Here is a 15,120-nt window from a genome sequence, read left to right on the forward strand (position 1 = left end):
CCCCATAAAAAATTTGAAGATTGATTTTTTTGATCACCCTGTGTACTAAAAACTGGTACAGAGCAATTATATAAAATGCAGGTTGATCTGAGCGGTGAGAGGTGTTTCAGAGTAACCAAAGGTAGACAGAACGTGAAGATGCTCATTCTTCTGGCATTAGGCCAGGAGAGCCAAACAGTGAAGCTGCAGTCTTTAATTGACATATTTTTGTGTGGTGCATTTTGGGTCCGATCCACACCAAAATCAGTGTTGAGTTCTGCGAATATTGTTCCTTTTTATGCCTCAGATCGGCAGCAGAATTCACCCTGTCAACTGAAGCATTGAAGTCCACTCTGAATCCATAGCAAATTCTTGGTGCAGATTTTGACAGCGGAATTTGTAATAGATTTTGGTGCGTATTTTACGCCACTGAGTATCTGCACCAATTTTGCTATGTGTAGAAGCACCCTTAAATATTCTGTTTTCCTGCTCCATCCTAGAAACAGGAAAAAGGAATGCTGGATGTGTCCACTAAGAGAGACAAGCAGCGCCGGACAGACCTCATTGACTATAATGAGTTCCGTTTTGTCCTCTGTTTTGAATTTCCCAGACAGAATAGCACCGCATACTGCACTGTTTCATCCGGGATTTTATGTTGGATCTGCACTGCAGACCCCAAGCAGGTTCTTCAACACAGATATAAACCTAGTCTAAACCTGGTGCAGGCAACAAGTGGGGCAGTTGTCTATAGTCAGGTCTGTGCTAACCTGCACAGAAAATATACAAGTGTTACCTTTTCCAGGGGATAATAGGTGGTTGTTTCCTCATCACCTTCCTCTATGTAGTTGCCGCCAAACACTACATTAACACTACTTGTGTATATAAGTCTTGGGATGCTTCTATGTATACAAACTGCAAAGAAATATGAGATTTATTATTATAGCAAGGACTGATCATGGGCTGCTTATCTGTGCAACAGGAGACCGGCTGTCTTGCTGTCTTGTAGGCTCCCTATCTAGTTTGCACAGCACTGGCTTCCACCTACTGGATACAGGAGCCTAGCAGACAGAGCTGGGCATGCGTCTCCTAATGCATGGATAAGAGCAGTGTATGTAGAAGCATGATTATTAGGCACACCCCTGTACTAAAAGTTTTTCTATACAGTTGGAGATAGACTTTACATTTTTTCCATTGGAGAGCTATCATGCTGAACTTTATGGCCCAAGGGTCGTGGCATGCATTCTGAAATCCCTGTGTTGGGCACTAATGCAGCTTGTTCTTCTCCAGCATTCACATATAACTTGCTTTTCATTATAGCCAACTTATTATAATGATACAGAATTACAATAGTTACTCACCATCAATGACAACTTCTGTTCCTCCAATGTTTATGGATTCAATTTGCTTCTTCTGCAGCTGAAACAAAAAAATGTTGACAGAGTGAAAGGTTGTGATAAACTAACACTTATAAAGTCAATTTCTTATAAACTATGCCAAAGTTGGGTGCAACCGAGAAAGGTTTTGCATATAATATTAAACGTCTACATGACTGTTTATAAGAAGCTGTAAATAAGTGCACAGTGACCTTCCAGTTCACGGAACATGCAGAATGTATAGTTAACATATATAAGGTGCCCTCAGTGCTGCTGCAACAGTTCGTTTCATTCCCCTCTTCATGTATGGAAAATAGAAAAATCCTCCTACCCTATGCACAATGTGCTTTACTAGTCTGAGATACTAACCCATGCTCTTAGAGCAAGGGACCTGAGGGGGAAGCTACAGGATCCGAGATCATAGAGAACAGAGGGATGAGCTTCATTTGTCCCCCCAACGGCCCTGTGATAAGATCATGGATTACCGTTTAGTTTGCAATATATTGTATATTTATAGGCAATTGCTAATTCAAGCCTCCTATGGAGACTACAAAAATATTAATAAAGTTTATTTAATTACCAGTAAATTAAAATGTAAAAGTTTTACTCTACTTCCCTTTTCCCAGTTGTCACATCAAAAAATGTAAAAATAAGAATTAATAGAAAATTGGCATCATCATGCCCATAAAAGTCAACTTTATTGAAAAATTACATTATTAATCCTGCATGGTGAAATACAATGAGAAAAAAATGCTCAATTACAGAACTGTAGCATCTCCAAAAAAAAAAAAACGAATAAAAGACAATCAAAAAGCTCTGTGTAGGCCATCATACCAGCTCATACATGGAAAGATAAAAAAGTTATGGGGAACCATAAAAAAAACACTACAAAATATGGCAAAATTGCAGGGAATCCAACCTGTGAATATTGAATAATTTTTTTATTTTACAATATTTGCTACCTTAACAAAAAAAAAGAGTAACTCAGACAACCCCTTTGATTTTAAAACAGGCATAGAATCATGTAATTCTAGCTCTATGATCTGGCCAAGATGTGTTCACTTCCTTCCCATTCAGTTGGCAAGTGTTTCTGAAGAAAGTAGAGATTGTGTGCCATCTTTACTCTTGACGATAATCTTCATTGTATAATCCCATTGTATATATATAATGTAAGAATGTTCTCCAGGGGGTGGGGGCGGCAACGACACACTGGACTCAAAAGTTCAGTAAAAACTCACTTTCTTATTTATTTTGACGTATGCTCTAGGCCACACAAACAGCAACACAAAGTCCATGCAGTATAACAAATGGAAATGCTGCACCATGCAGGGTGCTCAGAGGCTTCCTCCTCAAGCTATCAGGTACTGACTCCCAAAGACCTGCGGCCTTTTATGCCCCAGTAACGGGGTCAGTGCCTACAGCTGAGCTTACTAAGAATCAGGGTGAAGTTGTGGACTGGACCGCTACCCTGTCCAGACTAAGAGCCTGGGAGGGAGATATACTCCATCCACAACCTCACCCTTTAACTGCCTACATACCCCCAGCCCCCCCTCTTCTCCAGACCGGAGGGCTGGGCCTTTTTGGTGGTCAGACAATGCACCCTAGACAGGGCATCAGCATTACCTTGTGATTTGCCTGGTCTATATTTGAGGGTGAACTTGAAGTTATGAAGTGAAAGAAACCACCTCGTCACCCTCACATTCTTTTTCTTATTTTGCTTCATCCAGGTCAAGGGGGCATGGTCTGACACCAATTTGAACTCTCTCCCCAAGAGATAGTATCTCAATGTTTCCAGTGCCCATTTTACCGCTAAATATTCACGTTCAACAATAGCGTAATTCTTCTCCGCAGGAGATAGCTTCCAGCTTAAATACAGTACTGGATGTTCTTCCCCATTTATGGACTGGGACAACACTGCACGCAACTCTACATTAGAAGCATCCATCTACACAATAAACTCTTTCGAGAAGTCGGCCGTTATCAATACTGGCTGTTGGCAAAGAGCAGACTTTAAACTTTGAAAGGTCTGCTCGGCCTCCACTGTCCATGCCACCATTAACGACTTGCCGCCTTTCGTCAAGTCCATAAGTGGTGCTGCAATGGAGGCAAAGTTAGGCACAAACCTACGGTAGTACTCGTTCATTCCTAAAAAGGCTCTGACCTGTTTTTTTGTTAAAGGTCTAGGCCATGCCTGTATGGCCTCTACCTTGTTGACCTGGGGTTTAATGACGCCATGGCCAATAACATAGCCAAGGTACTTTGCTTCCTCCAGGGCCAGTGCACATTTTCCAGGGTTTAAGGTTAAACCTGCCCCTTTTATGGCATCCATGACCGCCTGTACCTTCCCAAGGTGACTCTCCCAATCGGTACTATAGACTACGACATCGTCTAGGTATGCGGCAGAATAGTTATGGTGAGACCTCAAAATGCGATCCATTAACCTTTGAAAGGTAGCAGGTGTGCCATGTAGTCCAAACAGCATGTCTTTGTACTGAAACAAGCCCTCTGGGGTTGAGAAGGCCGTTTTCTCTTTGGCCTTGTCAGTCAGAGGTATTTGCCAGTACCCTTTGGTAAGGTCAAGTGTGGTGATATATCTGGCATTACCCAGTCTCTCAATTAATTCATCAACCCTGGGCATAGGATATGCATCAAATTTAGAGATTTCGTTTAACTTCCTGAAATCATTGCAAAACCTCCAAGTACCATCTGGTTTGGGGACTAACACAATGGAGCTTGACCACTCGCTTTTTGATTCCTCTATCACTCCTAACTCCAGCATGCGCTTAACCTCGGCAGATACTGCTTCCCTACGTGCTTCTGGGATCCTATACGGTTTTAAGTTTACCTTCATCCCGGGTTCAGTTATGATATCATGTGTTATGACGTGTGTACGACCGAGCAGGTCAGAGAATTTGTCTCTGTTTCTTTGCAGGAACTCTTTTGCTTCCTGCCATTGGCACACCGAGAGGGCCTTACCTACTCTAACATCGGGCAGGGAGGGCTGCGGCCCACCCCTCCTGATGCTTGTGGTAGCCAAAGATTCTCTATCTCAGGGTTTTATTAAATTAACATGGTACACCTGAAACAGCTTCCTTTTTCCCGGCTGGTGCACTCTATAGTTTACGTCTCCTACCTTCTCAACGATTCCGTAGGGACCCTGCCATCTATCGAGGAATTTACTTTCTACAGTAGGCACCAAGATGAGAACTCGGTCACCGGGACTAAAAGTTCTCACCCTGGCAGAACGATTGTACACCCTACTTTGGGCCTCCTGTGCCCTCTGCAAGTGTTCCCTGACAATGGGCATTACAATATTAATGTGATCCTGCATCTGAGCCACGTGCTCTATGACGCTCCTATAGGGAGTAGACTCGGTCTCCCGGGTTTCTCTGGCTATATCCAACAACCCTCTGGGGTGCCAACCATATAGCAACTCAAATGGCAGGAAGCCTGTGGTACTTCCTGTATGGAGAACATGAGATAAGGCAACAGACGGTCCCAGTCCCGACAATCTTTCTCTACTACTCACTTTAGCATTTGCTTCAGGGTCTTATTGAACCTCTCCACCAACCCATCCGTCTGAGGGTGGTACGCCGAGGTTCGTATGTGATCAGTTTTAAAGAGTTGGCACAATTCTTTTGTTACTTTGGACATGAACGGGGTCCCTTGGTCCGTGAGGATTTCCTTGGGAAGACCTGTTCTGGAGAACATAAGGGACAATTCTCGTGCAATGTTTTTGGCAGTAGGGCTTTCTAAAGGGATTGCCTCAGGGTATTGAATGGCATAATCTAACACGACCACAACGTATTGATGTCCTCTAGCCGACTTGACTATGGGACCCACGAAATTCATTCCAATTCTTTCAAAGGGAACCTCTATAATCGGGAGAGGCACTAAGCGACTGCAGAAGTGCGACACAGGAGTGGTGATCTGACAGGTGGGGCATGACTCACAGTACTCCTTTATGTCCTTGTATACCCCTGGCCAGAAGAACCTTTGAAGAATTCTTTCCTGTGTTTTATCAGTTCCTAAATGTCCTCCTAATACATGATTAAATGCTAAGTCTAGCACCTTGCGCCTGTACGGTTTCGGCTCGACCAACTGTTCCAGCACTTCCCTGCTTGTTTTTGTTACTCTATACAACAAGTTATTATTCATGGCAAAATGGGGGAACCGTTGGTCAGAACCCGGTTCCTGTGACACACCATTTATCACTACGACATTTTCTTTGGCATTGATATGCGTTGAGTCCCTTAACTGGGCTGTTCCAAAGTTTCCAGGCGCATCCTCCAGATCGGACACATCCTGAACTGAGAGTTAGACTTCCTCCTCGGCATCATCTCCAGCCAAGACCTGTAAAGGAAAAGTTACATTCTCTGGTTCAACGTCCAAATTTACCCCGCTATCCTGCGGAGGTGTAAGGTCAGCTGGGTTTACGTCAGTCTCTTTAGAAGGGATTATCATTTTTCCCCACAAATCCCAGAATACAGGAAAATTGCGTCCTAATATCACGCTATGCATCAATCCTTTGACAACACCTATATCGTAGGTCACAGTTCCGACATGAGTTTCAAAGTTACACTGTGCCATAGGATATACCCTTGTGTCACCGTGTATACTTATGTGCTTACCCAGTATGAAGCCTTCTGCTATCAGGCTAGCATGCAATAAGGTGACCAGGCTACCCGAGTCCAGTAGAGCCTCCACAGAATGGTGGTTTATACTAATGCGACACAGTTGGGGCTCAGTCTCTAGTCTCTGTGAGGCATTGCAAATAGGCCGTGCGAACAAGGATTGGTGCCAAGCACGGTCACACTCTATAGGCTCATTGGTCTTGGGGCACTGAGCCAACATATGCCCAAGCCCCTGGCATCTCCAGCACCTCAAAGGCCCTGGTTTCCTCTGCTTAGCAAATGGGTTGGGGCTATCAGGGGCTTTTAACTCCAATGGTGCCCCTTTCGGTGACCCGACCTCCTTCCCGCCATGCCACAGCTTTCCTCCGGAATCTAGTGATCTCTTACCCCGTGTAGGCCTGGAACTAGTAGCGGGGGTCTGGACGAAATGGACGTCCTGGAGGTGGTTCTCAGTCGCAGTGTAGTAGTTAACCAGATCTACCAGCTGGTTAGCATCCTTGGGATTCTCCATGGCCGACCCAGCGTTGCAGATCTGCCAGCAGGGCATGGGTATAATGGTCCACCACGACCTTATGGACCATCTGGGCGGGTGTGCAAACGTCCGGTTCCAGCCATTTTTTTACCAGATGATACAGGTCAAACATCTGCGACCTGGCTGATTGGTCGGACCTGTAGCTCCAATTATGGACTCTTTGAGCCCGGACCGCCGCTGTAACACCCAGACGAGCCATGATCTCTGCTTTCAATCTGGCGTAGTCGTTTACCTCGTGTGCACTGCAGTTCCGCATTGAGGAACAGTGCTAGAATCTCGACCCACTCAGCCTTGGGGAGTTTCTCTTGTTCCGCGGTTCTCTCAAACACGGTCAGATAGGCCTCAATATCATCATTAGGAGTTATCTTTTGCAGAAATTTCTGCACAGTCTCTCTGGGCCTAGTGGTAGATGGAGCTCCTTCCTTCCTTAAGGCCGGATGCTTTAGGAGGACATCCGTCAGCCGGTCCATGCTCGCCAACAGCTCCTCCATGGCTAGGGTTGGGGCCTGCATTGTAATTGCAGACTTCACCCAGGACATTCACCAGGTGCTGTGCCGTTGCCCTCAGTAGTCCGGATTGCTGCCCGCATGTGAGCACCAAATGTAAGAATGTTCTCCAGGGGGTGGGGGCGGCAATGACACACTGGACTCAAAAGTTCAGTAAAAAATCACTTTCGTATTTATTTTGACATATGCTCCAGGCCACACAAACAGCAACACAAAGTCCATGCAGTATAACAAATGGAAATGCTGCATGACGCAGGGTGCTCACAGGCTTCCCCCTCAGGCTGTCAGGCACTGACTCCCAAAGACCTGCAGCTTTTTATGCCCCAGTAAGGGGGTCAGTGCCTACAGCTGAGCTTCCTAAGAATCAGGGTAAAGTTGTGGACTGGACCGCCACCCTGTCCAGACTAAGAGCCTGGGAAGGGAGATATACTCCATCCACAACTTCACCCTTTAACTGCCTACAATATATATATGAAAATATGTCTAACGTGCTGATAGGCTTGCATCAAATACATTGTACCACATGTCCCATTTTGATACATTTGGTGCAATTTATAAAGTGTTTGCAAAGCACCCATCCTACAACAGCATTGATCAATCTTCTCCATTGTGTCTGGTGCAGAACCCGTCAAAAAAGGAGTAAAGAATGTGAAATCCCCACTTTTAACACTCAGCGACCAAACAAGAAAAATATAGGGCTCTACTCATGCACGACCCAGGAAGATTAGGCTAACAAGGTACTTTATTAGTAATATCCAAGGAATGCAGCAACACTTTTTACAGCTCAACTAGCAGCTTCATCAGGCTGCATAATCCAAATGCACTTTGAGCAGTTTAAATAGCCTGTGACCTGACAGGTCAGTAGATCAGAGGATGCTGCCAGCACACGTGCAAATAACAATTCATAAACTAATGTTAAAACTTAAGGTCCCTTTAGACACAACGATTATCACTCTAAATGCGCTCAAAAGCCATCTTTTGAGCGATAACAGTTGTGTCTAAATGCGCAGCCATTGTGCACTGTTCGTGCACTACTCGTTCATCACTGATTTCTAGCAAGCTAGAAATCACTGATGACTGTTATCAGCGCCGCATGCTGATTTTCTCAGCAGGTGGTGCTGATAGTATTCTTTCAGCTGGTATCCTGCTGGCAGTTCTCAGTGGGACACCAGCTGAAAGCTCCAAGAACAATGTAGCTGTTTGCATATAAAACACAGCTGCTTTGTTCTCACAGCTATAGCAGAGGTATCCCGGTCCACCTGCATTAACTCTTAAGTAGCTAATTAGCTACTTCGAGTTATGCAAAGATGATTGCTCAAAACTGTCACTCAAACTGTCATTTGAGCGATTTTTGAGTGATTATCTTTTAATGTAAATGGGCCTTTACAGTAAATCAATTAATAGCTTCCTCTGACCTCTTGACCTGCCAGTTAATGGGCTATTTAAGCTGTTCAAAGTGCTTTTGGATTGTGTTGCCTGTTGAAGCTGTTAGTTCCGTCATGAAATGCATTGCTGTCCTCCTTGTTTTTGGACTTTGCTAATAAAATTCCTTATTCATGTAATCTTTCCTGGGGTGTGTGCCTGAGCAGAGCCCAGCATTTTTCTTCAATACTTTCAGCGCCTGTTTGGTAATGGGGTCGGCAGCCACCTGATAATGCTTGTTCAGTACTGTGCTATACACAGCTTATGCAGGTGAGCAGTTCTACGAGTTGGGGGGACTTTGTTACTACTTACTGGGCGTATTACACATATAGGTCTTCTGTGTATATTCTATGCAGAGACCAAAAGAGAGAGATGGCCCTTTTTTATCTCCAGTCAAAACCAATAGCCAAGAACACAGTCCACAGAAACTAAAGCTATTGCATTTCAATTTCAAAAATGTAAAAGTTTTACCCTTCTTCCCTTTTCCCAGTTATCGCATCAAAAAAATTAAAAAGGTGAATTAATAGAAAATTGGCATCATCATGTCCATAAAAGTCCAATTTATTGAAAAATTACATTATTAATCCTGCATAGTCACATACCATGAGAAAAAGATACTCAATTCCAGAATTGTGGGATTTTTTTGGTCACCCTATCTCCAAGATAAAAGTATTTGTGTGTTCCACCTGGATAGTATTTTCTCCCAAAACTGGAAGGTCGCTTTCAGTTATCTCCAGTGTAGACTTACCAGTCCATAAAACCTTTCTCCACATCTCAGGCGGTGTATGTTTTTCACAATGGGATTCTATGGGCGACATATTCCCTTATAGTGGGATACGTCCCAGCCTTCTGTTGGAGCTATTGTTAAGATCTTTTCTCTGCATTACTTTGGTTGAATATACACTACCTTCATATATCTCAAGTTCAGATTCATCTGTCCACAAGACTTTCCTCCACTTTTCAGGTGTCCACTTTCTTTTTCTAGTGCATCTTTTGTTAAATTGCCTGTTCCTTTTTCCTCATAATGGGTGCTTGATGCCTATTTTAGACCCATAGTGTTGATTTCTGCGTTCACAGTGAAACAATAGAGTGGATATTTTCAGATCTAGAGCAACTGTGGAGTTTCATTTTCTACCATCTCCCATAGATTAAAGGTTTGAGTTCTGTTTATAGTTGTTCAGTTTTGGTGGCCTACTGGACCTTGCGTGGTTGTTAGGGGTTCTCTTCCCTCCATTTCTTATAACATTTCTCTGAACTTCCATTACAGAACTTCATTTCTTTTTGCTATTGTACTTAGTGACTAATTTAGGGTGGTTTCATACCAATTCGGGGGTTACATTTTCCTGCTGCGTTTGGGGAGCAGGAAGGAGAAATCCTGGTGGCCAAACGGCTCTGTCTTAGGGCGGAGCCAAACTGCGCCGAATGAACCCCACTAACTATACTTTTGCTTTCTGCTCAGCTGCCCAGCTTTTAGCCAAAGGAAAAGCATTGCATGCAGTGCTATTTTTCTGGGATTTTGTGCTGGATCTGCTACGGGACCTTCCAACGCAGATGTAAAACCACCATTACAGCTTTTCTCTAAACTGCTGCTTGATTTTTGTGTATTTTCTGATGCTAAGAAATTGAATAACTTGATACTCATTTTAGAAACAAAATAAATAATAGGTTGATCTCTAACTTTTGCAAGTACTGCATTTTTTTGCATTGGAGAGCTATCATGCTGAACTTTGTGGCCCAAGGGTCGTAGGATGCATTCTGAAATCCCGGTGTTGGCCATCAAGACAGCTTGTTCTTCTCCAGCATTCACAGTTTCTGCATATATATTAATCGAAGGGCTCCTTCACACAAGTGTATGCACAATTGTACGCAACATATTTGTGCTATGATATGTGAGGGTTTTTTGCACGCGTACCGTATTTTACTGTACTTTTTGCGCTCACAGGGCATGTTTTTTTGCACATAGGACAGAACCACACTCTGACTTAATTGACTATTTAGCCTAATGAGTTCCAGATGTGTTATTTTCTAGTAAAATTGTGCAGCATCTTGCGTATCCCATTGCGTATGGTGTGTGCATTTGTGCTCTTCCCATAGACTTCTATGGGGACATTTTGTATGCAAATGCACACAAAAGTAGAGTACGTTGTGTTCTTTTCCACGCACACAAAGAAAATGAGTTTACCTATTCTCCCAATATTGCACATACACATTTTGCAAATACGCCCGCATGAAGGAGTCCTTAATTCACTTACTGATTAACCCTCCATTTGCGGGCCTCAAAAGTATGCCTTTGCTCCTTCACACGGCCTTATATCATAGTTAGCCATGGTTAGTAGAAAATATAAGCAATATGTACCGTACACGAAATTCCTCTACTGGCTAACACGGTACCAAGCTTTTTTCAAAATATAAGCATGCATGCGCAACAGATAGACAAGCACAGGGCCGCATATAGCAGTAACAGTCACAATGCATGGGCAACAGACAATGTCATCCACAGTTTTTTCATAGTTACATCGTTGACGAGTTTGAAAAAAAAGGTGGGTCCATTGAGTCCAGCCTATAATCGTAGTGTACTAGTCAGCCACAAAGCCACTATGGCAATGACAGTCACCGTATTGCTATATAAGTGACAGTCCCAGTTCCTCAATAACAGAGTCATAGCATAGCAGTGGAAATTCCAGTATTTCTTATATAGATCACAGCAACATTGCATCCATAACTGTGACAACCATGGTACCCCCCATAACAGAGTCAGCCATAGTGTCTCTATAGCAGCAACACCATATCTCTGTATAGGTAACAACTACAGTACCCCCCCATAACAGAGCCAGCCACAATGCCTCCACAATAGTGACCATCATAGTATGCCTGTAGATGTGGCAAGCATGACACCCAGTGACTGCCGCAGTGAAGGATCAACCATTACTTTAAGTATCTAAAGACGTCAAGCAAAGTCCCATGTAACTTCTTCTTCTAGAGGATTATCCAGGCTTTACAAGTTGATGGCCTATTCTCAGGATACGCCATCAATGCCTGATCAGTTGATTGTTAGGGGCGATGACACTCGTCCAAGCGCTGTGGATGCTTCATTGTTTACATCTGAGTACTCCGAATTCAATTTTTCTTTTATAGTAGCTGTTCTAAGAGGCATCATGACCCCTTCAATCAGCTGGTCAGGTGATCCCAAATTGCAGACCCCCACCCACTAGGTATTCTGAGGATAGGCCATGAATTTTTAAACCTTTTAACATTATAGTGTAAAAGCATAAACCACTTTGACAAGTTATAGCTATAAAAAATAATTATGTGGAACAGAAACTTTCACCCACTTGTTGATACCCTGACATTCCAAAGGATGCTGCATGGAAAATACAGTCAACGCCACCACTAGCATCATACAGTGATTTATAATCCCGGATGTCACCCTAAAAATACAAACAATACTATTTAGATATGGAACACAAGGATTCTTTGGTATTCATAATGTGATGTCAGATTTGAAGTTTACAAATGATTTTGGACTTACCTGTATGAATGTAGCACGACTTGGAACCTCCCAGTCCGGCTTGTGCATATCAAATAAAATCACAGTGTAGCCCAACTTTATAAGCGCCAATCCAAGGTTATGTCCTAAATAGCCTGCACCACCAGTGACCAGCACTTTAGTTATCTCCCATGTGCCTGGGTGCGCACTTGGCATACAGGAAACCCTGCTTTGGTGGGGCACTACACCGTTGGTTCGGACACTTCTTAGAGGCAGAGCATTCCTTAGACATTCTGAGCACATTTCTTCCTTTTCAATCCGATTTCTAAGATCTTCAAGTTCACATACAGACTTGGTTTCCCTCATTATGAACTATATCATCCAGATTTAATTAGTCAACCTGAGGGGAAAAAATCATACAAAACGATTAAGTCAGGAAAGAATTACAATTTTTACACAATTATCTAAATTGACAATATAGGTACTATCAAAATCTAAATGGAAAAGCAACAAACCCTTTACCCAACAGGCCTCTGGAATCAGCAAAGATGGAGGCAAATTTGGTTCACTTTGCACTTCTTCTAGGAAAAACTGGAACAAATTCCATAAAAGGAAAAAAGGAATTCATTTTCTTTTCCCCTTTATTGTGGAAATGGGACCACCATTTTCGTGATCCCAGGGGTTGAACCCTCCAAATCAGATGCTCACCATATATCTCATTAATAGGAGATAGGTTGATTCTGGGTTGTCTAAGAAATCTTTTCCTTAAAATCAGGTCCGCTATGTGAAAAAATAATATTAGAATCTGCAAGCCCCTGAGGTCCGCTGTGACCTATTGTTAACAGGCTGCAGTAGCCTGTGACAGCCAGTACACAGGTTGCTGCAGCCTATAAACAATTCATCACAGCAAAGATCCAAAGCTGTTGGCAGGCAATGCGCAGGGAGCCGGGAGAGGTAAATATGAGCACCTTTGGTATTTTTTGCTTTGGGGAGCCAGTTTTTAGAAGAATATTTTATCTCAGACAACCCCTTTAAGTATTTTTCACATAAGTTAACATACATAATATCAGTTAACTAACAACACTGCATTAGTAGATTTACAAAGAAACTTTAAAAAACTTACGTACAGTGCTTGTCATCAGAAGAGCTGGACATGAGAAGTAACCAGGAGAGAGTTGAGCCATACAGTATGCCAGTACCTGTAATGTTATTCATTAATGCCAAAACTGGGATGAGCTTCCCTTAATTGTAGAAGTTAAATTCCTAGACAAGGAGTCAAAATAAACTAAAAACTACCTAAGTCCACACCCAGGGATTCTAGTGGTGCTGGAATTTAGAATGTGAAATGACAAGTTCGAGTTATCACTTTCATCTATTCACATGAGAATTATTAGTTATGATACAGAGGTGACATGTTTGTATCCTATATTAAACTAGCTGATATACCCGGCTTCGCCCGAGTTAATTTGATACAGGTATTTATGTGTTGTTTGCATGGAAATTTTTATGAACTCAAGGTTACTTTAGAGTAACAGAGGATTAAAATATGTATACACATACAGGAGCGTTAGATTCTCCTCAGGCTGCATGTAAAGATGTCCCTCTGCTGAATGTGCCACCCCTCCCACTCTCCCCATTTAAGACCTAAAGAATGCTCGCGCTAAATTTTTCGCTTGTACGACACCGGGAAGTTACATTACATAGGGGTGCACTCACTATTGCAATTAGCATTGAGTAATCGATTTGTGACATGTTTACTTTTCCTATTTAGGGAAGTTAGAGAATTAGATTAGGTACATTATATAGGGGTGCCAATACTTTTGCACTTAGCATTGAATTTTCGAGTTGTGACACCTTTACTTTTCCTATTTAGGACCTAAGGAATGCTCATGCCAAATTTCATGTTTGTGCAACACTGGGAAGTTAGAGAATTAGTGGCGAGTCAGTCAGTTAGACAGTGAGGGTTTCATATATAGATTGACTTGTTCAGATGTTACTCAGATAATACTTAAGAGTGTGTTCTCGCATAATTGCAATGCTGCAGAACTGCACCAAAATCTGCAATATTTCTGCTTCAAAAACAGAGTCAAAATCTGCACCACTTGGTGTGTTGTTTTCCCGTGCAAATTCTGTTCATATTGCAATCAGACAGAACTTTCATGGGAATATTGCCTGTGTGAAAAGGCCGCTAATGACTCCCTATCCGTCTTTTGACGGCGGCCGTTAAGGGGCTTTGTTCTGATGTGCCATCTTTTAACGGTGATTGCATCAGAAACCTGGCATAGTTGCTCAGCTCTTAGATAACAGCCTGGCACCTGTACAAACAGCGGGGACCAGATAAACCCCTGATCCTTGCTGTATAACCCTTTACATGCTGCAGTTAGTATAACCGCAGCATGTAAAACGCTGACAAAGGGAGGGGGCTCCCTCTCTCATCCACCGGGCCTCCGCAATGTGATCATAGGGCTCCAATGGTTTGCTATGGCACCCAGAGACTTGAATATGGCCTCCGGGTCTACCAGCTACCATGGCCTTTGAGGATCAGACTGAGCTTCATAGGCTATGTAATACACTGCTATACTAAAGTATAGTAGTGCATTAGTAGAATAATAAAAGATGGAGACATTTAAGTCCCCAGTGGGACAAAAATAAAAAGTATTTAAAAAATAGTAAAAAACTATTTTGAGCGGAGTCTGCTCTATTTTTGGGCGTTTAGCGCGCCTCATCAAATGCAGCAAAGTGCCACGATTTAAATCGCGGTGCTTGGTCATGTTCATGTGTGAGAGAGGCCTGAAGGGGCTCAGAGAGCTGATACCCCTCGCCTATGCATATGTTAAGACGCGAGTTGAATGCATTACATTATGATCCAAGACCACAATTTCTATCTTTATATTTTCTATATATATAGATTTTTAAAATTATTTTCCTATATTCTATTTAGTGGTTATTACTAGAAATGAGCGAGCGTACTCGCTAGGGCAAACTACTCGAGCGAGTAGTGCCTTATGCAAGTACCTGCCCGCTCGTCTCAAAAGATTTGGGTGTCGGCGGGGGGCGGGGAGCAGCGGGGGAGAGCGGGGAGGAAGGGGGGGGAATCTCTCTCTCTCACTCCCGCAACTCACCGCTCTCCCCCGTCTTCACCCGAATCTTTAGAGACGAGCGGGCAGGTACTCACATAAGGCACTAC

General features: G+C 43.1%; 1 protein-coding gene across 2 annotated transcripts in view; it reads right to left on the minus strand.

The window, feature by feature from the left end:
* Positions 1-13,306, minus strand: part of SDR42E2 (short chain dehydrogenase/reductase family 42E, member 2) — a 41,852-nt gene extending 28,546 nt beyond the window's left edge. Inside the window, exons 1-5 of one of the 2 annotated variants that reach the window (XM_066576281.1) lie at positions 13,061-13,306; positions 11,976-12,333; positions 11,779-11,874; positions 1,338-1,395; positions 773-891 (exon numbers count right to left, since the gene is read on the minus strand). In XM_066576281.1, the coding sequence (XP_066432378.1) occupies positions 773-891; positions 1,338-1,395; positions 11,779-11,874; positions 11,976-12,299 (597 nt within the window). In that variant the 5' untranslated portion in view covers positions 12,300-12,333; positions 13,061-13,306. Of the gene's footprint in view, positions 1-772; positions 892-1,337; positions 1,396-11,778; positions 11,875-11,975; positions 12,334-13,056 lie in introns of both variants that reach the window. The other variant, XM_066576282.1, reaches the window with a different exon arrangement.
* Between the last annotated feature and the right edge of the window lie 1,814 nt (positions 13,307-15,120).

Source organism: Eleutherodactylus coqui, chromosome 8 (assembly GCF_035609145.1).
Source record: "Eleutherodactylus coqui strain aEleCoq1 chromosome 8, aEleCoq1.hap1, whole genome shotgun sequence".
In the NCBI taxonomy this organism is placed as follows: Eukaryota; Metazoa; Chordata; class Amphibia; order Anura; family Eleutherodactylidae; genus Eleutherodactylus; species Eleutherodactylus coqui.